The sequence below is a fragment of the Felis catus genome, chromosome A2 (genome assembly GCF_018350175.1).
Source record: "Felis catus isolate Fca126 chromosome A2, F.catus_Fca126_mat1.0, whole genome shotgun sequence".
Lineage (NCBI taxonomy): Eukaryota > Metazoa > Chordata > Mammalia > Carnivora > Felidae > Felis > Felis catus.
The window spans coordinates 70,903,736-70,930,407 of record NC_058369.1 but is presented as its reverse complement, the minus strand read 5'-3'; the positions used below and the strand labels follow the sequence as shown (position 1 = coordinate 70,930,407).

General features: G+C 37.3%; 1 protein-coding gene across 4 annotated transcripts in view; it reads left to right on the top strand.

The window, feature by feature from the left end:
• The window catches only part of STK17A (serine/threonine kinase 17a), a 39,139-nt gene that overhangs the window by 8,842 nt on the left and 3,625 nt on the right, over positions 1 to 26,672 (top strand). For all 4 annotated transcript variants that reach the window (XM_045052188.1, XM_045052187.1, XM_023250194.2 and 1 more), the window contains exons 2-4: positions 2,213 to 2,425; positions 13,193 to 13,337; positions 24,670 to 24,796. In XM_045052188.1, coding sequence (XP_044908123.1) covers positions 2,213 to 2,425; positions 13,193 to 13,337; positions 24,670 to 24,796 — 485 coding nt within the window. The remainder of the gene's footprint in view (positions 1 to 2,212; positions 2,426 to 13,192; positions 13,338 to 24,669; positions 24,797 to 26,672) is intronic.

Sequence of the window (26,672 nt, the reverse complement as noted above, 5' to 3'; positions counted from 1 at the left end):
TTTCTCAAAAGAACCCAAAGGTCATTAGGAACCTTTTAAAATCTGGTGGAGGGGTGCTCAGGTGGCTCAGTCGGTTAAGTGTCCAACTTTTGATTTCAGCTCAGGTCATGATCTCATGATGAGATGGGAGCCTCAGGTTGGGCTCTGCCCTGACAGCACTGATTGGGCTTGGGCTCTCTCCCTCTCTTTCTGCCCCTCCCCCGCGCCTGCACTCAAGTGCACACTCTCTCAAAATAAACACTTAAAATTTGATGGAAATGTTAGTTTAATGATTTTGTAGGGTAAAATAAAAGGAGGCATTAGTCTGTGATGAATATGTTTATGATTTAATCCCTCCAAGCATCTGTAGAAATCTTTCACATTTTTGTGAACAAAAAGAACTTTGATCTGAACAAGGGTGCTGTTAGGTAGATTGTTACTTATTTGAACAGCTAGAGAGGTCTATGCCTAAGGATGTATCATTTAACATTTTTATTTGTGGTGGTTGCAAAAATACAAAGGGCATGAAAAACATGTTTCTGGTTAATACTAGCTAGGAAGAATTAGTACTCAAAATCACATCAGTAGTGTCAAATGCTGGGGCTGAACCTAGAAATTAGAATTTAACAGAAAAAATGAAAACCTTGCCTTTAAATAAAGTATGAGTACACCAGCTTGAAAATTTTCAAAAGGAAAAAGATCTAGGTGGTTTATTTACCAGCCCAATATGAACTATGAAAAACCTGTCAAGTTTTTTTTAAAGCAATATTGGATTAACAAAATAATAATCATGCAACCCTTTGATTCAATTGTACTTGAAGTAGGTTGCTTCAAATTTGGTTGGCACGTTTTATTTTATCAGCAGTTCTGATGAGGCATAATAGTGAGAAAGTCTTAAAAACCTTTATGGGGTTAAAGAATGATTGAAAGTTGGAAAAGGGAGTGGCAGTTAACAGATCATGTTAGCTGCAATCAATACCTGACAAACTGGTCTTTGAAATTCAGGAAAGAAACGTCTTTCTATACTGTTCAGCAAAAGACCCAGACTTAACAACCCTTCACTTTAGGCCTGTCATGAAAACTTATTAATGAGGTTCCTGGGTGGCTCAGTCAGTTGGGCGACAGACTCTTGATTTCAGCTCATGTCATGATCTCGCAGTTCTTGGATTCAAGCCACACATCAGGCTGTGCCCTGACAGTGCGGAGCCTGCTTGGGATTCTCTCTCTCTGCCCCTCCCCAACTCATGCGCGCGTGCTCTCTCATTTCTCAAAATTAATTAATTTTCAAAAAATGTACCCAGGAGTGGAAGAGCCTGCTTCACAGTTTGAAAGAAGGCATTGGCATCGGCAATAGGTTAACAAATAAACAACCCTGTGATTTCTAAGTTGCCTTCCAGTATAAAGATTGGGTATTTATGGGTGATGACTATCACAAATCAATGATTTGTTTAATAATATTTTATTTAGCACTTACCATGCGGCAAGTCCCATGCTAAGCAATTGATTTGTGTTTGTACTTGAATTCTCACAGCAACCCTAGGAACTGGATTCCAGTGTGTTCTCTTAACAGATAAGGAAAATGAGATTTAAAAAGGTTAAATAAATTGCCCAAGGTTATATGTCAGGTGAGCTGTAGAGCTATTTGTGGGATTCAAGCTCACATCTGATTTCAGAGCTCATACCCTTCGTTTGCTTAGTTCGACTCCCCTGTGACTTGCTTTATTAGTTTAATAACAAATGATAGTGTAAGGTATCAAAATAATGTGTGTTGTATCTGTCTTTATAGGAAAACAAGACATTTCCAGCTATGCTGTAGTTGAAATATATAAATGAGATCCCTAATTTCTTTAATTTTGGAAGGTTATAGTATTAGAGTCAATTCAATTCTTTTAGGAGTTCTGATAACTAGTTTCTAACAAGTCAAGTGGCTTTTTAAAAGATTTAAATCATTCTTATGTATAAATGTGTAACAAATTAAATTATGTATAGCTACAAAAATACTGAGTTTAATATTTGGTTATCCTCTGTTTAGAAGGAATTTTGCAGATTTGCAGTTACATTTTATTATAGATAGTTGTATCCTATTGAATTCCTAAATGATAGTGCTGCTTTTGTGTTTGAATATAATCTAAATTTGAATATCCACTGATGAGTATTTGGAAGTTTTATTAAAATTATTACCATTTCTAGAAAGTTGTCAAGTTTAACAGTGAATGTTTTTGTTTAATTCCAGGGGGAAATTTGCAGTGGTGAGGAAATGTATAAAGAAAGATTCTGGAAAAGAATTTGCAGCAAAGTTCATGAGAAAAAGAAGAAAAGGCCAAGATTGTCGAATGGAAATAATTCATGAGATTGCTGTTCTTGAACTAGCACAGGATAATCCTTGGGTCATTAATTTACATGAAGTCTATGAAACTCCATCAGAAATGATTTTAGTTCTGGAATAGTAAGTATTATTTTCCTTAAATGGAGTTTATTTGATAGTTCATACTTCCTTTATAGGAAGCTAGTCATCTGTGATAAGTGTTGGGGCCTGGCTCTGGAAATCTGAAGAATTTCCAGAACTTTTTCATGTATTTCTCATATTAATTTGACATTTTTCAAATTAACAAGAATGCATGTAGATTAGATTTTTCATTTTCATTCTTTAATGAAATTCTCCTGATAGTAGGGTAAAATTCTCTTATATTCTTAGAGGCATTCTTGAGAAAGTAAGTGATACCAAGGTAATATTAAAAGACATTCTACAATCCTTTATATGTTCATATAATCTGAGTTAATCTTTCAGAAACAATTTTTTTGATTCATACCACGCTTTCATTTGAGTAAGGAGGGACAGTATAGGAAACAGCTTTGGAAAATGAACAGTTTTTTCTTCCTAAGAAATCCTGTTTTCCTCTCTACTTCTCCTACCAAAGGAAATGATTGATAGATTTGAATACATTAAAATCCTTACTACATCAAGAAACACAAAGGAAAAGACAAGCTCAAGGAAAGTACTTCTCATACCTGTTCACCCAGAATGCTTAAAATTTCTTTATTGTGTGTAACTAGATCTTACAAATTACACAAAAACATGAACCTCCCAGTTTAAAAACAATGGACAAAGGATATGTTAAAAATTTTTTTCAACCAGATAAAATTGAAGATCTAATCAATGTTATTAAATGATTCTAGCAAGTGGAGGGCAGCTCCAAGGCATTGTACAAAATGGATAGGTTTTCTAGGAAGGAGGGTGTGGCAAGAAGTTATTACCAAAAGAAAAGAAAGGGTTATTTCAAGCAAGATCCATCACCTTCCCTTATGGAAAGAGCAGAGGGTCTCATTAGGTGGATTACCTCATTTTCTTTTGGGGGATGGATAGGCCCCATGTGAGACTCCTATTGATGCTGATCAGAAATTTTCTGACTGACCGATTAAGACTTACATTTCTTGGGGGGAGGTTGAAACTGTACTTGGGTTAGATATTAAGCCCCAGTTTGGTGACTTGGTATAAGTGACACCATTTTGAGCCTGCTTTTTCTTTTTAAAAGATATGAAGAGAATTCCACATAGACATACATATATAAATGGTCTATATGTATGTGAAGGTATTGATTCTTATAATTTTTATAATGTAAATTTTAAAATAAGTTTTCAATTTCCCCTTATAAGAGTGGCAAAGATGATAAAGAAAAGGTGATATTCATGGGTTGAACCATCTGATTTATACTACAGGTGGTAGTCTGTCTTAATGGTACAACTTATCTGGGAGACAGGCTAGAGTTCTATATCAAAAGCTTTAAAAAAAAAAAAAAACAGCAACACTATTTCATCCAGCAATTTCACTTAAATATTTTTTCACAAGAAAATAGGCCAGTTGTGCAAAGATATATTAGAAAATGTTCAGTGAAGTTTTTTTTTTAAATGTAACAAAAAATAATCTATTAACATAGGAGGGAGTTGGTTAAATAAGTGATAATATTACAAAATGAATTACTGTGCAGTGATTTAAAAAGATAAGGTAGATATAAATGTATTGACATAGATTTTTTTTAAGTATTGTTAAAAAGTTAATGTGTAGTATTATTTTTAAAAACTTTAAAAGTTTGTAGGAAGCAAATTCTTGGTGGCTAAAATAGTGTCTTCCTCTTGATGATGTACTTCAAGAACATTATGTTCATATATTTTAATTCAGTAATTTCACTTATATGAATCCCTTCCAAAAAAATTATTAAATGTGAACAGTGAGAAGCACAAAAGTGTTTCACCCAAGGTATTTTTAATTACAATAGTAAAAATATTTAAATTGGTGGATGGTTAACAAATGTAATATATGTGAATTATATCTGAATAGAGCTGTTTTATGATTTTTAAAAAATGTTGGTATAGGAATCTCATACATAAATCCCCTGCCTACCTAGGTTTTTGGTTTCCAGTTTGTTTTGGAGAGGATCAAGGCAGAATTGGAACTTGATCTAGAGGAGACTGCAAAATACTATTCTCTGACCAGATCTTGTTCCTCTCCTGTTCTCACCAAACCTGCTCTTCAGCCTTCAATCCTGAACTCTTCTTAGGTCTTCCAGTCTTTCAGCCACCTCCTGACTTTTTTCTTTCCTGTGATTCCCTTCTCTTCTTCAGTAGTTATTTTAGCTAATCTCTCATAAGCACCTTCCATTATTTCCTTCTTCCTTTTCATCTTCCTCTGCAACTTGTTTTGCCCGTTTACCCTGGCCCATGCTGTGTCCTGCACACTCTGGGGAGGATTTTGTATAGTCTGTGACCTGCTCCTTACAAGTGTGAGAGTCCTCAGTTGGGCTCTCGCTGTCATTGGGTGATTTTTTACCTAATCTCTCATCCCCTTCTATTAATGTACACCCCGGCCCCAAAAGGAGCTAATCAGAATCTTTAATACTCTTGCTACATCACTTCCTTCCCATCTTCTATTAGATACCTAGTCCTTTCTCCCCTCATGGAGAAAATAAAGGATGGCACACACTCCCTCAGTGTCCCTCTGCTTTTACTCCTCTCAGTCCTTCCCTTCTGTTCAAAGAAGTTTTCACTAACTCCAAGGCTTAAACCTTTACTTGTGCTCTTTAATTCTCTTCCTTCCTTTTCTAGCGCCATTGTTTTGTTTTTTAATCAGTTCACTGACCTCTCACAGCCTTTCAAGGTGCTCTTGAAAGAACACCTCTCCCAGGGGCGCCTGGGTGGCGCAGTCGGTTAAGCGTCCGACTTCAGCCAGGTCACGATCTCACTACTCCGTGAGTTTGAGCCCCGTGTCGGGCTCTGGGCTGATGGCTCAGAGCCTGGAGCCTGTTTCTGACTCTGTCTCCCTCTCTCTCTGCCCCTCCCCCGTTCATGCTTTGTCTCTCTCAGTCCCAAAAATAAATAAACGTTGAAAAAAAAAATTATTTAAAAAAAAAAAAAAAAAGAAAGAACACCTCTCCCAAGGTGGTTCTTTTCCCTCATCTTCCAGTGTTTCTGTCTCTCCTGTGCTCAGATTCCTTTTCCTCATCTCTGACTGTCTTTAAACCATGGTCCTGGCTTGCTCTTTCCTTTACTGCTATCTATAGTCCTTAAAGGAGCAGTCTGAATTTATAGCTTTCCTCACCTTCTGGTCTGTTTTGTTCTTCATTGACCCATGAATCTGCCATGTGCCAGTTCTCCCATTATTCCTCGTCTGCTGCACCTGCTCTTCTCAAACCCTGTTTGCCAAAATCAGTCTCCTCATTTTAGTGTTCATTCTACTCTCTGTAAATATTTGATTATACTTTCTTGAAATGATGTTTTTGGTTTTCATGGTCCTCTTTAAAAACAAAAAACAAAAAACTTCTCTCTCAGCCTTTTACCCTTCTTCTGTATGAATACAAGTGCTCCCCCGAGTTCATTAGTGTTGTTCTTGTCATACCTTCATTCTGTACGCTTACTCTGAATGGTAACAGTCTATGTTTGTGGCTTCAGCTATTCTTTACATGCAGTTATTTCCAAATCTTTGTCTACAACCTTGGACCTTCTGAAGTTCCACCTCCCTGCTGCATATCTCTGCATCCAACCACACATCATTACCAATTCAGGATCGATATGTGTGCACTCCTGCATTACCCTAGTAATGCCTGTTTTTCTTTTGTTCCCCATTTCCAATAATAGCCCCATTTATTTCATAGCTCAGGCTAGAAACTTTGAATCTATCCTTGTTTTGTTTATCTCCTTTAAAAGCTCATGTATAATAAATCACCAAGTCTTACATTTAAGCCTTTCCCCTACTGGTCCCCTTTTCTTGGTACTTGCTATTTCTCTTCTGTATTGGGTTCTCATTGTCTCTCCTGTGGACTCTCACAGGAGAGAGATCTTTGCTGATCACCCTGGCTTCAGTTCTAGGATGTTCCTCAGACTGCTGCTAGATAGTTAAGACATAGATGTGGTGATATTATTCCCTTGCTTAGAAACCTTTGGTGGCTTCTATTGCTTCAGTGATCATGTTTTTATAACCACAAATGAGTATGATTTGGCTAAAAATGTTTGTGTTCTACTTTTTGTTTGAAGGGAAAGTCTTAGAAATATACTTTTAGATACTGAGGTATCAAAATTCATGGCAAACATCAATAGATTGTTGTTACAGAAACAGGCAGGTTTATGATCACTATTTCAGTAATGCATTTCACATACACTTAAATACCTGCCATATGCACTAGTGCTAATAGGTATAAAAGTGAAAAGTGGTATAAAAGTGAAAACAGCATAGCCCTTTCCCTCCAGGTGCTACAGGTTTAGTGAAAGAAATATAAATGATTGCAGCAGTGTTGGTGTTTTACTTGAAATGCTAGTTGCTGTGGGAACACAAATTGTAACAGTCATAATGTGTTAAGAATTTACCATGTGCCAGGCACTAAGCTAAGTCAGCCAACTTTATGTAAATTATTTACATGCTTTATATCATTATTTTATTTTAAAATTGTTTTCCAGCTTTATTGAAGTATAGTTGACATAAAACATTTTGTAAGTTTGAGGAGTAGGGTATGTTGATTTGATACACTTATGTATTGGGTAAGGATTACCACCATAGCATTAGCTAACACCTGCATCAAGTCACTTAATTACCTTTGTGTGTACGTATGGTAAGAACATTTAAGATTTATTCCCTTAGGAACTTTCAGGTATATAATTTAGTATTAAGTATATATAATACAGTATTAACTATTATCACTATGCTGTATGTTAAATTTCCAGAATTTATTCATCTTATAACTTGAAGTTTGTACCCTTTGATCAGTAGCTCTCCTTTTCTGCCACCTCCCCCCACCCACTGGTAACCACCATTCTGTCTGTTTCTAGGAGTTTTACTTTTTTAGATTCCACATATAAGTGGAATATATTTATTTGGGTGAATAATATTCCATTTTATACATAAGTGTATAAAATATATATCTTAATAGGTGTGAGATGGTACCCAGTTGTGGTTTTGATTTGTAATTCCCTGATGATTAATGATGTTGAGCAACTTTTCAAGTACCTGTTGCCTATTTGGATGTCGTCTTTGGAAAAATGTCTCTTTAGTTTCTTAGCCCTTTTTTAGTCAGATTGGTTGTAGGAGTTCTTTATATATTTTGGATATTAAGCCATTATCATTTAATATGATTTGCAAATATTTTCTCTCATTTCGTAGGTTGCTTTTCGTTTTGTTGATGGTTTCTTTCGCTCTGCTGAAGTTTTTTTCATTTGATGTAGCCCCCACTTGTTTATTTTTGCTTTTGTTGTCAAATTCAAAAAAGTTGCCAACACTGATGTCAAGGAGCTTACTGCCTGTTTTCTCCTCAGAATGTTATAGTTCAGGTTTTACATTCAAGTCTTTAATCCATTTTGATTTGACTTTTGTGTATGATGTAAGATAAGTGTTCAGTTTCAGTCTTTTGCATGTAGCTACCCAGTTTTTTAAAAACCATTTATGGAAGAAACTCTCCTTTCCCCATTGTACATTCTTGGCTCCTTTTTAGTAAATTAATTGACCATATATGCATAGTTTTATTTCTGGACTTTCTATTCTGTTCCACTGATAGATCTGTTTTTATGCCAATACCATACTGTTTTCATTACTATAGCTTTGATACATACATACACCCACGCACATTTTTTTCCACAAGAAATTTTTTACAAATGGTATATAATTGGTATAAAACATGTTTTGGGTATGCAACATAATTTGATATCTGTATGCACTACAAAGTGATCACCACTAAAAGTCTAGGTACCATCCATCACCTTCTAACTGACCCCCTTTGTCCATTTGCCCACCTCTCTCCCCTCTTCCCCTTTGATTACCACCAGTCTGTTCTCTATACCTATGAATTTTGTTTCGTGTTTTGTTTGTTCATTTGTTTTTTTAGATTCCATATATGAGTGAAATTTTATAGTATTTGTCTTCTTCCTTCTGATTTATTTCACTTAGCATAATATCTTCAATGTCTATCTGTATTATTACAGGTAGCAAGATTTCATTCCTTTTTTTGTTGAGTAGTACTTTGTAATATATTTTGAAATCGGAAAATATTCTCAAATCCAGACTTGTTGTTTCTCAAGATTGCTTTGGCGTTTCAGAGTCTTTTGTGGCTCTATGAAAATTTTTGGATTGTTTTGTCTGTGTCTCTGAAAAATGCCATTGGAATTTTGGTAGGAATTGTGTTGAATCTGTAGATCACTTTGGATAGTATAGACATTTCAACTGTATTAATTCTTCCAACCCATGAGCATGGTATATCTTTCCATTTACTTGTATCTTCTTTGATTTCTTTCATCAGTGTCTTACGGTTTTCATTGTATAGATCTTTTACTTTCTTGCTTAAATTTATTCCTGAGTATCCTTTCTGACGTCATAGAAAATGGGATTGTTTTCTTAATTTCTCTTTTTAAAGATTCATTTTTAGTGTACAGAAGCACAATAATTTTGATATATTGATTTTGTATCCTGCAACTTTACTGAATTTGTTTATTTATAAATTTTAGAACAGGATTTTATGAGAAAAACATTCAGAGAAGTAATCAAACCTAAGGTCACACTGCAAATAGAGCTGGGATTTAGTCTGGAAGTGTGTGACTCCAAAGCTTTTAGCCATGTGTTGTCCTGCTTTCCTCTGCTTGGGAGAGTGGGGAGTGCTTTTGGAGGAGACATTTAGCTTTATATACTAGCACTTTTATTGCCTTACCTAGGATGTTTCAGATTGTTCTGACCTCATCTCATGCTTTCCTGTCTGACTTCTATTCTGCCTCATCTCCTGCTAGTCTTTTTCCAACCTCATCCTGCATTTTAGACACACTTTCTTTTGTCTGCACTTAAAGATAGCATTGCATTGTCATTTGCCTTGCATTGTTTATGACAAGAAGTCTGTTTTGATTTTTAGTTCCCTTATAAGTGTCTTTTTAAATATTTTTTTCTTTCGGTAATTTGTGCGTAATGTGCCATGATTTGCCTTGTGTTTATCCTGCTTGTGATTTATTTTGAACTACTTGGATCAATCTTTCTCTGTGTAGCTCACTCCTCTCTGGTACTGTCCCTATGAAATCCAAGTTTGTCAAACTGCTAGTCTGTTTCCTCAGTTTAGCAAGGCCGCCATATTCTGCTTGGGTTTCTCCTTCACCTTATACCACAGTCCATAAATTACTTCCAAGTAGGAAGACAGAAACAGTAGAGCCCATCTTGTTTGTGTCCCTCTTTTCAGGGATCATGGTCCTAACTGCCTATGTTCTGTCTGAAAACAGTTGGCTTATATACTTTGCTCATTTTCTAGTTGGTCATGGCTAGAGGGTAAGTTCCATACCATTTGGCTGAAAGGGGAAGTAACAGCTTACTTAACCTTTAGTGAGTCTGTATCCTGTGTTTTTGATACCGCCATGCCCTTTTATTTGTGTTCACTATGCTGGGGATGTGCTCTTACCATTTCATCTGGTGGATTCCTATTCATTCTACAGGGCTCAGAATAAATGTCATTTTTCTAAGATGTTTTTTTTCTCCTTTCCAATTAATTGCTCAGTTGCTAAATTATTACATCACTTTATATATAATTTCACACCCATATATATTTATGCATATATATTCTTTAAAATGTGTTTCATTTTCTCTCTCTCCTACTGGTACATGAAGTCATAAGCCATACTTACAATTAATTTATCTTTCTGTCCATAGCACATTGTACAAGACCTAACATGTTTGATTGGTATTTGTTCATTTTTAAGAGTGAAGGAATAAAGATCTAAACCAACCCTTTAAGCAGGATGGAAATGGAAATGCTAGTTTCTTTTTTTTTTTTTTTAATTTTTTTTCAACGTTTATTTATTTTTGGGACAGAGAGAGACAGAGCATGAACGGGGGAGGGGCAGAGAGAGAGAGAGAGGGAGACACAGAATCGGAAACAGGCTCCAGGCTCCGAGCCATCAGCCCAGAGCCTGACACGGGGCTCGAACTCACGGACCACGAGATCGTGACCTGGCTGAAGTCGTACGCTTAACCGACTGCGCCACCCAGGCGCCCCTGGAAATGCTAGTTTCTATAGAAATAGGAGTGTTTGATGTTCGAGGTTGGGAGCTAAAATCTAGACAAGGTGCAGGCAACCAAGAAAACGCAGTGACTCTTAGCCTGCAAATATCATGTATATGGCTCTGCACAATGTTGATCAAAAAGATACTTATCCCCTAACTTTCTAAGGGCCACTAGAAAGTTGAAGTTAAAAGTTCTTAATATGTTTTATAAAAATAGGTTTTTGTAAAATTTTTTGTAAAAAGTTTTTGAATTAATGTTTTCATAAAATTTTATTTTGGTAAAAAATTGTGTGTAATTCATAATAAAGTTAATTGCTGAGTTTCTGAATAGTTTTAAAGTAGTGGAAAACAAGCACTACTAAAGTAAATATACCATAATATACATGAAAATCTTGCTGTAGTTAAAAGATAGGCACAACAAAATGTAGTGTTTCTCTGGCTTTATGTAAAGGAAGATACTTCCTGTGAAGTAGTTGATAATATTCTTACATTTCCTGTAACCATGCCTAACAAATGCTTTTAATGTCGCAAATTGTTCTTTAGTATAATTTTGTTTAGATCCACTAGTAAATATGACAATGAGTTAATGGGCCAAGCTTACATTTAAGCAGGTATAAAATAGGATGATTGTATCAGAGGGTATATGCAAGTCTTGCTGGTCACTGAAGGCTAGCTTTTACAGCTTTGTTAATAGTCTGCATTTGAATACATCCTTGAAAATTTTCAGAAAATGGTAGTTTTGTGCTTCGTATCTTGTGCTTATGTAAAGTACTTAAATTATGTTAAGGCAAGAATGGGTAAACTTTATAGTGAAAAGAACTAAACAATAAATTGCTCTTAAATTTTAGGTAAAGAAATCATTGTACTTCTGTAAATTGACCTATAGTGAATTTTATTGTGGATGCTAGTAATGAGCGGAAAGACTCAGAGGACAATAAATTGTGATTGGAAAACTTTTTCAACCAAAAATACAGTTCTTTGTTTTAGTTGAGGAACACGGACAGTTCTGAGTGTAACAGGCAAATTGTGGTGTGTGTATGCAGAGGGCTACGTGGGCTATATGTTATATCATGGTGCATCGTGCTGCTTAGACTGAGTTGACACAGTTCATACTGACTTTTACTTTAGATCATCAAATCCATATTAACAGTATATGGTACTCCTAGGCTGCCATTATTACTCTGTAATTGTGTTGTGAATGTTCACCATTTCCGTTCTTCTGACTTGTATATTACTTTAACTGTGCCCAGATGCACAATGGCCATTTTACACTTAAATAACAAAAACGGTTTTGATGCTTTCACATGTTTTTTTTCATGCTATAATCAAAATGTAATAAAAATTCAGTTGTGTAGGTTTAGTCAAAATGAAAACCTTATCAGCCAATGAATTATTCTTTCACTTTCGTCACCTGCAGCTGCTCAGCTAAACTTAAATATGTTCTTATCTAATTTTGGTGACAAATTGTGTCTCCTTATATGGGCAGAATTTGGAAATAGGTTGCTTTAACAGGAAAGGAAATAACTAAATTATCTTCTGAAAAGGAATTCAGTAAGTAGCTCTTGTCTGACAGCAGCATGGCTGTTTGCAGTTAGGTATTCCATGTCAATTCTATAGCAACTTTATGAAAGCGATCTTGCCTTTTTTTTTTTTTTTAACACATAAAAGAAATTTTGTCATATGACATGAGCTGTAATTTATGGTATGAATGAATGTTTAAGTATGGACTTTTTGCTGAAGGGAAATGAACATTTTTTAATGTTGATTTCCCCCCCCCCCCCCACCTTATTGGCAAAATTAGAGAAAAACTGAGATGCTTTGGCCAGAGGTTGAAAGAAAATTTAAATCAGTACTGCTCTTTTGGAGAGGATAGGCTCTTCCTATTAAAATTTTAAATGCACATTCCCTTCAGTCCAGCTGTTTCTTTCTAGATGTCTACCCTTGAGAGCTTCTCACACATGAGTAAACATATGAGAAATTGTAATGTGCCTTCTCATCACAGCATTGTTTATAGTTGTGAATCATTAGGAAGAAAGTAAATGACCTTCAAAGGGGAATGGTTACATCAAGTATGGTTTATCTATTCACAGGGATGTAAGAGTTCAAAATTACAAAATAGATAAATATAAAACCATCATGGAAAGATTCTTAAGACATGTTTAAAAGTAAGGGTTGTGGAACAGTATCAGGAGAATGTGTCCTATATTACCATTTGTTTTTTTAAAAATCCAGGCAACTAATATTTTTGTATGCATTTAATAAGTATATATTTTTAGAAACTCTGGAAGGATATAGTACACCAAAGGGAGAATAGTGTTTATCTCTAGATGTGGCTGTAGGATTGGGGAAGGGGTCTTTAACTCATTGAAGAGCATTTGCTTTATTTTCATCGTTTGTATTTTTTCTAAAAATAATATTTCTATGTGTTTTTCAACCAAAAATTCTCCAAAAATTTTCACTTGAGAGTGTGTTAATACATTTTACCGTTAAAGTTTAATTTTTGAAGTTCTTAATCTGAACTCCTATTTGAGGCTTCACATTTTTATTTTAAAAAGACAAAAGAAAAATGGATATAGGGACACACACTCAAATTATACTTTACCTAAATAAAGACACTTAATATGTAAAATATTAACAAAAAGTCTAAATATTTTTAATGAGTCCTTTTCCTTTATAATTAAAGTATGCTTCTACCCTTCTCTAGTGCTGCTGGGGGTGAAATCTTTGACCAGTGTGTTGCAGACAGAGAAGACGCCTTTAAAGAAAAAGATGTTCAAAGACTCATGAGGCAGATATTAGAAGGTGTTCGCTTTTTACATGCTCATAATGTAGTACATCTTGATCTGAAGGTAAGATCTAGATTACTTAACAATTTTGAGATTGCTAGAGAATTACACTACAGATGTAAAATACTTTTAACAGTGATTTATTAAAACATTTATCAAGGTTGTGTATTTTATTAGGTAATAAGGATATAAAGGTTGTGTCTGTTCTTATCCTCTAACCAATTAGTTATATTAAGGAGGTAATGCACATCTGTGTACATAGAAAGATAAATAATACTTTGCTCAAGAAACGGAGCTTAGAGGATATTGGTGGGATAGGTGAACTCTTCCTGGTAAGAGACAGTGTTTGAGCTAGACCTTTAAAAAAAAAAAAATAGGATTTAGATAGAGAAAATATAGGAAAATGTAGAAAATAGAGGATAAAATTAATTCACAAGAGTTAAGAGTACTTGTTGGGCAAACATAAATGGAATAGTGTCACTGGAATTGAGAGATGAAATAGGAGATGCTGACAATTGAGGAAAGGCCAGGTTCTAGGGGTTTCAAATATCATGAAGTGGTAGATGACTTTTTAGCAGGGATATCTGAAAAACTATGTTGTAGAAAATTAGGCTGCAGTAAATAAAATAGAGAACTAAAGAAATTAGAGGTGGGTAGATTTCTTTTTCTTTTTTTTTTTTTTTTTAATGTTTATTTATTTTTGAGAGAGATAGAGTGTGAGCAGGGGAGGAGCAGAGAGAGAGGGAGACACAGAATCGGAAGCAGGCTCCAGCCTCCATGCTGTCAGCACAGAGCCCAATATAGGGCTCATGAGAGACATGAGATCATGACCCCAGCCGAAGTCAGACGCTCAACTGACTGAGCCACCCAGGGGCCTCGGAGGTGGGTAGATTTCTAGTTTAAAATTATCAAAGAAGGAAGGGGAAGAGGGAGGAAAGAATACACAAAGGGCAGTTATGACGCTTTCAAGTGATCAAAATGCCAGCTGAAAGTAAGGGAAGCAAAAAAGGAAATTTTATTAGCTAAAAATTCCAGGGGCAATTCCAACTTAAGGAATGCCACTATTCGTTAATTCAAATATTGCAAGTACATAGTTGTTTTTTCTTCGGTCTCCAGCTCTACCTTCTCAAAATGGCAGTAAGATGGTAGTAAGTTAGATGCTGCCATTTTAGCCTTACAGTTGTCCAGAGATTCAGCAGGAAGGAGCCAGGTTCTATTTATTAGCTCTTTCAGAAGTTCTGAGATTCACTCTCATCAAACTGACTTAGATCAGTCTGGAACTAGTAAGTGTGTCAGGGGGACGTTGGGGGTGCTGGGTTTTGACTGGCCAGGCCAGCATTACCAGTGTCCTTTGCTCCAACCTGGGAGGGTTAAATTCCCCCTCCCATCCCAAGTTTTTTTTGGACTGAGAGTGGGGAAAGGATGGATTCTCAGACCAGTTCTGTTTCAGAAAGAATAGAGAGTAGGTAGGCGATCAGGAGACAGACAGTGAATGTCCACTACAAGTATCCTTAGCATAGTCCTTGCATCTGGGGTAGAAAAGTCTAAGATCCCTGCTGATGGTTGCTACCACATGAAGTCCAGGTGTAGCTATGGGGAAATGAAACATTCCTCAAGGACTACACCAGTGGCTCCAGTTCATTATTAGCCAGAGGAGTTCAGGTTAGGAAGGAACGTCACCTGAGGAGGCTGAACCCCTGGACCCCAAAAAGGCTTTCCTATCTTGGACTTCTGCCTCATTTCACTCCTCATCCTCTCCCAATCTATCTTGACCTCTGCTGTAGTTTGCCCCGTAGCAGAAAGTAGACACTTACGGCAGCACTTCTCCAACTTTGACAGGGATCAGGATCACCAGAAAAGGCTTATTAAAGCAAATTGCTAGGCCCCAGTTCCAGAGTTTCTGATTCAGGGAAGGGGTGTGTGATGCTGATACTGTGGGTCCAGGCACCATTTTGAGAACTCCTGCTGTAGGGCACACCGTGACACCTGATAGATAGAATACTGTATAAATAACTGTGTCTAATCTTTACTGCATGAAGGAACACTCTCAAGGAAGAGTGAACAATGTGTACTCTGGAGGTTGACTTCTAAAGTAAACTTGATAAAATTCCATTTGAAATAAGGGGGAAGGGTAATAGATATTCCCTCAAATAGTAGTCCTACCGAAAAATATAGGGGAAAGAAAACAGTTCAGAAACTTTGTTTTTTTTTTCTGAAAAATGCCAATTTAAATTCATTCTGTAAACATATTTTTCTAAAAGATAATTAATTTTTTAGTACGGTAGCTAAAACGCATGATTATAACACTGTAGACTATGGTAGTTATAGTGTCATTTTTTGAAGGTAAGTGTGGACATGTGTGTACCCACATGTAGTCCCAAGGTATTAAAGCTGAAGTGGCCTTAGAGATGATCTAGGTACAACCCTCATAGCAAGAGTGAGGGAACTGGGGCTTTGTTTTTTTTACTTTAGCCTGTCATATGGTTAGAAATTCAAAGATCCTTGCTGTAAGAAATACCCAACTGTGCTTCCCTCAGGAACACAGAGAAAGAGATGGTCTCTGCAGTCCAGACTTCAGTGGACTCAGACTATAAGAAGCCTCAGTTAGTCTCAGCCATGCAGAAGAATTCCCAAAAGTAAAGTTTGTGCTATGCTTGTTTCCATATTTGGTTTCACACACTTAACTTTTATTTTTTATGATGTTTTGCTAGTTTTGTGAAGTAAAAAGGACTTCTAGGAATGAACCCCAATTTAAATAACATTGCATTTATAGGAAATATGCTTTCGATTTATGACAGCTCAACCTATGACTATTATTTAGGAACTAATTAAGTAGCAAGTCAGGTTGCCAACACTATGTGTCATGGATCTTTGATGTTACTTGAAAGCAGCCAAGGGTGAAAATTAAGTTCTTGAATACCAGGTTTAACTGGAAATTATATCCCTTTCTCCCCAATACACTCCGTATAAATCATATTCCTTTCTCCCCAGTACACTTAGTGTAGAATTCTTTCTGGATTTAATAGAGGCTTTGATGATGGGCCTTTGATGTTGGAAGCTGGACTCTTCATGTTGCCTAGGCCCAGAGGAACTAGAAAGAAGACAGGGTGGCCCGATAGGTCCTCAGCCTTTCTTCTGCCCTCACAGTCTTCACATGTGCAGTCAGAATTTGTCTCTAAGTGAACTGCTGGAGGGGGAAGGTTGGAGGTGGGGTTGGTGTGGCAGGAGTGCAGATAGGAATGATTTCTACCAAAAGGTCATCTGCAGTTGACTTTGTGACTTCTGTGAATCTGGACAGAGGGTCTGCTGTCCTACACCATTTAACAGCTGTCCGCCCAATGACAATTTATGCTTGTAATGTTGACTCTGAGTTTCTATAAGAGCTTGAAAGCTACAAAGCTAAATATGTTTTCTAAAGGTTTAATTCTGTGAATTAGAGAAAAAAATAGTTTTAAATCTGTGAAACTTGGTAATCCCCATGTATAGGGTAACTTTGAGTTAGTAGACTATTTGTTCTCCATTATGGTTAAAATGGGAAATTCTTGGTCACAGAGACAAGTAGTAGTTAGAAGTTAGAATAACTATTATAGTTGCTCCTATAAAAGAGATAATTGACACAATGGGAAATCTGCTACTTGGCTTCAGATCAGACTCCAAATGGGCAGTTTGCCAAAAGACTGATTCACTGAAGACTCTCAGCCAAATATCTTAAATTGAATATGGCAAATGCTTTGAGGGGTAGCAGATGCAGATTTTGGAGTGTTTCTAGGACGACAAAAATAGAAAAGACACTAGATTATGATTAGGGGAAAGCCCATTCATTTCATGTAAATCATGGCGGGACTGACAAATCTGAGAAACAACAACTCTACCAAAGTCAGAACAAACCTAAAAGCCTCAAAATAATCTCAGTTGGTGAATTAGTCATTGGCATAGTGGCCTGCTTTTACTTCAGTCAGAGGAAGGTCTTGACCAAAAAGAACACAAAGAAATCCAGTCTTAAAACCCAGTGCTCCTTGTGTTTGGATGGTCTTCTGTTGGTAGGTGTTCAGTTGTTAGCTTGTCCACCCTGGTAGATGTATATGATGAGAAGCTCAGGAGCAGACCAGGAACTAGAAGCCAGAGCTTTTCCTTCTGAGATTTAAGTTGATCATTGACAGTTTGAAACCGTAACATTTACTTGAACATTTCTAAACAGCCCCCCAGACTGATTTAGACAGTATTATTAACCTATTTCTGTACTATGACCTGGGTTTTAATAAATAAAAAGCCAATTAACTTGAATTCTCATTGCCTGATAAAAATATTCCTTAAAATTGTATCCATGGCACCTTAAGGCTAATTAATAAGCAAGTTAGCCTCAACTTTACAATGATCTTACCCAGAAGTGGTTGTTCAGTAAATGTTAAATGGGTTATGTACAAAGATAAAGATACCAAGATAAATGAAAGGATTCCCCCATGAAACAGAGAAATAAGATTTTACAAAAACCTCCCTACTGCCTTTGTCTATTTGAGGACAGTTTGTGTGTTTCCTTTTTTTCCCCCACTTTCATTGTCTCTCAATTGACCATGTCATTTTCTTTCTTACCACCTGGGATTCATGCATCTTAAATAGAATTAAATATTGTGAACCACAACTTCTTTATCATGAACTGGATTCCCTAGAAAGGAGGCCTAAGCTGTAATGCTAATGCACTTCTCTTTGTTTTCAGCCCATATATTTCACTTACTGGAAGTGGGTATATTTTGCCATCAAAGACTGACAGATTATAGTCCTGTAATTGTACTTGTTTTATTTAGAGGAGTAAGATCTGTTTTTAAAATGTACCTGTGTTCAAACCAAGGCACAGTTGATAGAAACTACATAATAAACATTAACTGAAATTCCATGAAAGAGTTCTGATTTTATGAGATGTATTTTTTCCTAGCAACATCTCTGCAAACTGTTTAAGTTCTCTCACATTGGTAGGTGATAGATGCATGTGACTGGGCCTAGATTTCAAATACAGTAACGTTTTAATAATTTGATCACACTAGTTGAGAATTTACTACATTACCACCACACCCAACTAGTGTGGGTTTTACTAAAGAAAGCATTTCCCGGGGCGCCTGGGTGGCGCAGTCGGTTAAGCGTCCGACTTCAGCCAGGTCACGATCTCGCGGTCCGTGAGTTCGAGCCCCGCGTCAGGCTCTGGGCTGATGGCTCAGAGCCTGGAGCCTGTTTCCGGTTCTGTGTCTCCCTCTCTCTCTGCCCCTCCCCCGTTCATGCTCTGTCTCTCTCTGTCCCAAAAATAAATAAACGTTGAAAAAAAAAAATTAAAAAAAAAAAAAAGAAAGCATTTCCCAAGTAATGTAAAGTATAAACAAAACATAAGCTGTTTTAAGCTTATGAAAACATGTAAGCTGTTTTAAGTGAATAAATGATATTTAAGAACATTTCACAGAATGTGCATGTTTTATTAATCATAAAATGGACCTTAAGATATGGTGAAGATTTCCACTTGGTAATATTTCTTTTGGCATTTTTTATGTACTGGGAAGGGCAAAACACGTTCAGTGATGAATATATATAACAGAACCAAACTTCGCTCATCTAATTTGCCTGAATAATGACATTTTATTTTACTATAGTATTTCATTAATAAAATAAAACTAATATTACCTTCAGAAGTCTTGGGACTCATAATCCTAGGTTTTTTCCTTGAAGAAATTGGTAGAAGCTAATTAACAAGGAGAATGTCACTTTATAATGAAGTTTGTTTATATATATTACTAAAACCTCTCGTTATTTTATCATTGAAAAGAGAGATTGATTCTAACACTGATCAGCTGAGCATTTTTACTCCTTTTGTGTGTGTGTGGCAAGGCAGGGGTGCTTTACCTGGTTTGGGTATTTATAACAATTTAGCATGCCTCTGCAGCCCAAGCTTCTATAGTGACAGCAATTTGGTTTTGTCTTTTTGTTCAGTTTTAGGTTTTTACTGTAGCCAAAACTTTCTATGGTTTTAAAAAACAGGTTTTTATATAAAATCACAGATTACACTGAGCCATGGTATGGTTATTTTCACTGTTGAGAAGTCTGTTTTTGTGAATGAAGTTTTCAAAACTTCATATGTTTTCAAAATGAAGTACAGTCTGTGATTGCATAGTGGTAATATGGACATTATGCAAGAGATGTTAAGAATTCCTAAACATTTACTGGGATATCACTTAGATCCTTTTTTATTAACAACGTTTATAGCTGCAGTGTTCAGTCCAGTACCACTAACCATTTGTGGTTGTTGAGTACTTGAGAACTGTGATGTATTCAAAGTGTGAACTCTACACCAGATTTCAAGGACTTAGTATGGAAAAGAAAAAGCAAAATATCTCAATAATTTATATATTACATGTTGAAGGGATATCTTAGACATATTGAATTAAAAAATAATTTCATCTGTTTCATTTTACTTTTTATAATATGGCTACTAGACAATGTTAAATTACATTCTGTGACTTGCAGTACCTTTCAAAGGACCGCACCAGTTTAGAGAGTATCCACAGATAATTAAGCCAGAATGGCCTGTAACGTAAAGATCGCTTAGTCTTTCAACTTACTTTTCAACCTATTACAATCTAGCTTTTTCTCCCATGGTTTTACTAAAAATTACTTTCTCAGAAGTCTTTCAGACTTTGGTTATTTGCTATATTCAGTAGCTTTTTGTTAGTCCTCATTCTTCCCCTCATCCCATTTGATGATCCTCTCCTTCCTTTCTTACTACAACATGATGCCTGTGTTCTTTGCCTCCCTCTCAGACTGCTATTTCTGAGTGCCTTCATCACTCTTGTCTCTCGTTAGATGTGGTTATCAGCCAAAACTCATCTTGGCCACTTCTCTTCTGCCATATTCTCTTCCTCTTGTTTACTTCCATGGTTTTAGTCTCGCCTCTGTGCCCTTGCTTTCCATAGCAGTATCCTCAGCCTTATATTCTCTCCAGACTGAATTTCCAACTGTTCTGGGTGGTTCTGCGGGCACCTCAGATTCTGGGTCTGAGAATCAAAATTGAACCAGTTGTCCTCTCTTGCTGACCTGACTATATTAGTCAGTGAATGACATAAGCACCTTATTGTTCCTGCTCCTACACAGCAACAGTCACAATGGGCTGTGGATTTTGCCACTGTAATGTGTAAAGTTTCTTCTGTGTTTTTTCATTCCATGCTTCATCATATCCCTCACTCACGCTCTCCCTTTCAAGACTTTAAAAATAGGATAAAGGCACATTCTTCAGAGACATTCTTGTATTTGATGATACTTTGCATGTGTCATGCTATATATTGGCTCACCTGTATGTATTCTTTGGCATGTGACGTTTTCATTTCCTGGAATGTCCTCTTGCCCTCCCCTGTGGTCTGACTTCTTCCAGTTCTTCCAGAATGGCTCAGAAAGCCCTGATTCTTGTCCGTCCACCCTCTTTGTGCCTGCCACCACTTTTGTCCCTTTCACCTTTGTGCTGTTCTCCAGTGTGCAGTCCCTCCGCTAGTAGCTTGTCCTTGCCTTGGGTGGGGTCTTTCCTCTCCCGGGAATGCTCCCTGCCTACCCCACCCCCCAAAGTATTCTGCCATGACATTCCTTCTTAGCATTGCTTTCTCCCCAAATATTGTCTTAGAGAAACCTTCCCCAACTATTCTGAATATAACATGCATATGCACACAAACACACAACAGGCACTGTCATCCATTACCCTACTCTGAGTTCTCCTTGGTGCTTAAAACTACCTGAGGTATTATTATTTATTCATATTTGTTTGTCCCCATTAGAATGTAAGGTTCCAAAAGAACAGGGAACTCACATCTTATTCTCTGTTATTTTTCCAGTATGCAGTCCATAATTTTTTTTTTTTTTTAATAAATGTCAAAATCCTTTTTATCCTTCAGGGTCTGCTCACTTACCTCCTGTGTAATTCTCCAAGGCTGAATTATTCCCTCTTACTTATTTGTTATACCTGAGCACTTTGTCTATGACAGCACTTAAAATGCACAGCAGAGTTAGTCAAGCCTGATATAGGTGCTTCTGTTTTCTCTTCTGATGGTGATCTCTCTGTCAGTAGGGACTTGCTATCCTCATATTTACAGTGCCTCCACTCCTGAGACAAAATAGACACCCTTCAAATTGTTTTTTATAGTTAGTTATGTTTTTTCCTTTCTTTCAAACAGCAAATAACGTGTGCCTCCCATGTGCTGGCATGGATCCTGGTGCTATCACAGTGACCAGTACTGTGGCTCATGGATCTTTAGATTCTCCCCATCCTCTGTTTCTGAATCCAGATTTTGAATAATCTACAAGTATTTTCTGATAAGGGCAGAATGGATGGTTGGGTCAACATTGAACCCCTTTAAAAAGGGACTGTCTACACTTCAACTTCTTTTTTCATATTGCAGCTCTTCACTGTTGAACATTGTTAGAATCTGCTTCACTGCCCTCCTGGGTCTTCCCAGCAAGTTGACACCAGGAAAAGAAGAATGAGGAAAAAGTATACAAAGATACTTTTGTGAGAGAGAGCATGGCAAGTAGGAGAGACTGAACAGTGTCCATTGAGACTCACTGTCCCTGGGCCAAGGGCAGCAAGTTTATAATGAGGCTGGAGAGCTAGGCAGGAGCTCGAATTAGCAGCTTCCAAATACATTTGGAAGTTAAGAGTAATGGGAAGCTACTGAAGGGTTTAGGCAGGGGGGTGACCGATCAGATTTATATAGTGCAAAAGCTCCTTCTGGCTAAGTATGGGCAAAATAGATCCTAGCAAACCATTTAGGGTCTGTTGCAATTAAGCAAAAACTGATGGTAGCTTGAATGATTGTTCTCTAGTTGGAGAGAAATAAGTAAAGTTTAGAAGTGCTTACATTTATGATTTAAAATCAGTAGGATATGGTGACACGTTAGTTAAATGAGGAGAAAGTGGGGAGAGAGGAATGACCAAGGTGATTCTTAGTGCTTTCTTCTGCCCTGCTGGGTGAGGATGGCATTCCCTGGGGTGTAATGACCACTGACATACAGGAAATCTGATTTGGGAGGGAAAATAGGAGTCTGGTTTGGGCATGTTGAATTCGAGATAGCCTTGAGACATCAAAGGAGAGAGATTAGGTAAGCAGTTGGTTGAAGAGTCTGAGCCAGAGATAAAATCTGTGACTCCTAATGTATAGGTGATAATTAAGCCTTGGGTACAGATACCTTGTGTGAAGTGAGATTGTGGAGTGAAAAGAGCAAAAAGCCTCAAGATCAGGCTGTGAGAAACCCACCATTTAATGGGCCAGTTAAAGGAAGATGAGGAGACACACACAGCAGCCAGAGTATTAGGAGGAAGACCAGGGTAGTGTTTGTTCTGGAAGCCAAGAGAAAAAGAGTTTGTAAACAAGGAAGGAGTGGCGGCAATGCCAAGCATTGCTAAGGTGGTAGTCCAGAAAGCATGGAAATATGTTGCTGGATTTTAGTGACCTGCGGTAGAGGAATGAGGACACAGAAGCCCAGTGGAGTGATTGAATATGCATGGAAGGAAAGGAAATGTTAACATTCATTATAAAACTCTGGAGACCCACAGTGTGACGGAGAAGACAGAAAAATACAATTAGCTAAATAGTGGGATAAGTTTGCTATGTATAAGATGTTGTGGAATAGAGAGGGGTCAGTCATCAAACCCTCCCTGGAAGACCAGAGGGGGCATCAGAAAAGGCTTTATTGAGGAATCAGTGCTTTGTTGAGAGCCACCATGCATGGAGTGAATGACGAAACTAAATTTGTCCAGGAGAGCTTCCTGAGAAAAGGCAATACATAATGCAAAAGCATAAGATGTGGGAGTGCACATCTTGTTTAGGGATTACAGCTTGTTGGATTTGGAACACAGATTGCCTACAGAATAGTGGCAGGAGGTTAATCTTAGAGAGGAAGCCGAAGCTGGGTTATAAAACACTTGGGGTGCTACAGTGAGGTATTTATACTTTATTAGTACTGGTGCTTCTCAATTTATCTTTGGAAATTTTCTTAATGGCAGAAGACAGTAAGTGTAGACTTTCTGAAGCAACACAAACTTTTCTTTCAAGTGCCATTTCAAAAATTCTAATGAATTTTATATTCTAGTCCATAATATATCTGTTTGACTTTTTATGTAAAAGTGTCTTAGGTTATTTTCATTTGGGTTAAAAAAAAAAAAAATGACTCCAAATGACTTTTGTGGCCTTGGGTAGTTCTCTCTCACCCATGGTCAAATACATCCCATTTGAGAGTGTGTCCATTGGTGAGGACTAGCATCAGTATCATGATCAGACTTACATTATGGTGAGATCGTTGTACAGTGAAGGATGGATTGAAGGTGGGGGCAGTTAGAGGCAGGAGGATAGTAGTCCAGGTAAGAAATAATGAAAGCCCAAACTTTAAGCAGTGGGTTTTTTGCAATTTAAGAAATAGCATTGGCATGCCAGTGACTTCCCTAAGGGTGAGACATGGTTGAAAATGAAGGAGATGAAGTACTGTAGGATGATTCCCTAGTTGCTGAGCTGGGCATTGAGACTGGGAGTACAGAAGGGGAGGCATGGGTTTAGTGGGGTTTGAAGGAAGAACCTGTTCTTGAGGTGTTTACTGAACTGATGGCCTTTGCTCAGTAGTGGGAGCTGAAGGTGTGGCCCATTTCAACCAAATGACAAGATCGATTTTAATTGGACCTATGAGTCGGCCAGGGGCTTAGGGTAGAAGGTAGATAGAGGTCATCAGCAAGTAAGTGGTAGCTGAAGCCTTGATAGTAGATGAGATTGCTGAAAGATAGAGGGCCAGTAGGCAAGAGATCTGGGGCAACACCAATATTTAAAAGGAAAGAAGGGAAAAAAATCCTAAGAAAACAGTGAGGGATCTATTGAGGAGGAAAATGTCCAAGAGGGCATATAAGGATGGTTGCCAGTAGTACATTATATAGCAATCAGTGTGTATAAAATGGTGCCTAAAAGACATCCATTGATTTGGTGGGTCTTTGATTATTAAAGATTTTATGATCTTAGGACGGATCTAGGAGAGGGGGCAAAATCCAGAATCAACTGCATTGAGAAGTAAGGGAATAGCAATAAGTATGTTGGCTAGAAAGAAATGCAGAGTCATAGGGGATTCCTTTATGAGTAGCTTGGTCTTGTTTTTAAAATAGGGGTAGATGCACATTTATGTTCTGAGCAGGAGCCAGTATAAAGAAAGAGATTGTACAAGGCCTGTTGCCTTACACATCGTAAGTACATTGTAAAAATATTTGCTTAATGAATGACTGCTTATTGTTAAATTTGTCAATCTCAGTTTCACAGTTGAAATGTGTATTATGCACTACTTGCTCTTTCTGTTCAGTCATGGTTTCATTAATTTGGAGAGTGGGATGTTATGTTTTTAGCCTCAGAATATTCTGCTGACAAGTGAATCTCCACTGGGTGACATTAAGATAGTTGATTTTGGTCTTTCAAGAATAATGAAGAACAGTGAAGAGCTCCGAGAAATTATGGGTACTCCTGAATATGTGGGTAAGTATTCATAAGACTGGGTTGTGTTGTGTGTTTGGGGTCAGGCATCATCTTCATTAGCAAATTCACATGTGGCGTGATTAATAGTGGGGCCAGCCATCTGCTATGTTAAAATTCTGCCATCAGAGACTCCTTCCTTTGTATTAAATGTAAAAATGGTAAACTTTAAGGTACCAAACTGATGATCCCTTTCCCGAAAGGCTAACAGAATTTGAAGGTATTACTTCTAAAAAGAATAGAAGAGGATTTTCTTCACAAAGTGTAGGATATCATATTATCTGAAAGTGGGAGGATATTTAACAAGTAACGGCCTTTAAAGAATTTCAAGTTCATAGTAAACATTGTTAAAGTAATTGCAAGCCCTGCAATTCCATAGATGTGTGAAACAGAGGGTATTTTGTTGGATTGATACAAGGTTGAGAGCCTCTGCCAGAAAGAAAAAGGAGATTAAACTGTGAAGGTACTAGTAAGAGAGCAGCTGAAGTGATGAACTGTGGCTCTTACGTTTGGTACAAAAATAAACAAACTATGACCTTTTTGATAAACTGGAAGAAAAATAGGATGCAAAAGAATAGTGAATGAAGAATGGTTTGAATGAGTAACAACAACAACAAAAAAGATATCTGTAAGCAGAGCAAGGCAGTGAAATAATCTAAAGGTTGTGACCAGAGATTATAATATCAACATTTAAAATTTCAGAGATGAAACAGCCCTTTGTAATTTTAAGGCCTTGGATGTAGCTGTGGAAGGGCAGCTCTTTAGACCTGTAGGTCAAGAAGCATGGATATGCTGGTGGTTGCATGGGTCATGAACACGAGTGTGGAAGTTGTCAGAGGTGATGGCAGGCAGGTTAAGGAGGATGGTTTTTGTGTCCGATGACAGCAAGCACCCAGGGCCCATGCCTGAAGGGAAGCATATTTACCTGATAGTAGAAGTGTCAGGTGGGCAGACAGGCTACATTTTACGGGGTTTGGGGCGGCCTAGGCCTCCTTTCACAGAAGAGACAGTGAAAGTCATTCTTGAAGGAGCGGAGGATAGCGGGACTTTGTTTACAGGGGAAAGTTCATTCCAAGGACACAAGGCTGGGAGGACGATAGGATTGAGGAAAACCAAGCTGTTTGGCAATGATAGTACAAAAAAATAACTCAAAGCTTTAACATAAGTCCTGCGATTTGAGAGGCGCCTGGGTGGCTCAGTCAGTTAAGCATGTGTCTTTGGCTCAGGTCATGAACTTGTGAGATCGAGCCCCACATCAGGCTCTGTGCTGACAGATTCTCTGTCCCCCTCTCTCTCTGCCCTACTTACACTCTCTGTCTGTCTCTCTCTCCCTCTCTCTCTCTCAAAAATAAACATAAAAAAATAAGTTCTACAATTTGAAACAGATCTTTAGTTAGGTAATAAATGATATCACAGGCAGAGAAACAACCTTGAAAATGTTGATGTATTCTTTGTGGCTAGAATACTTAAATTTCAGCAAGTGTCATGACCACAAAGTAAGGTTTAAGAATGTGGCTTAATAGGGCTTCATCTGGGAAAGAGGTAGTCCAGATATTTCGGCCAGTTTAGAGCATTATAGACTAGAATGAAGGGTTGTGAGCTGAGAATCTTATAGTAATTATTGCCCTGAATGAGTTTTGTTTTCTTTTATGCTTTCTGTTCTTTGGTAAATTCTAAATTTTCTACCAAGAGAGCTTTTTTTCCCTCCAAAAAATAGAAGTATCTTTATTATAAAAGTAATACAAATGCAGTCCCAAACAACTAATCCCAATTAAATGGTTCAAAAGTATATAATAGAGAAAAACAAGGGGGCCTCTCCTCTTTCTTTCATGGACTTTTAGCGATGAGTGTAAGACTCCCACCTTGTTTTCTACACAGT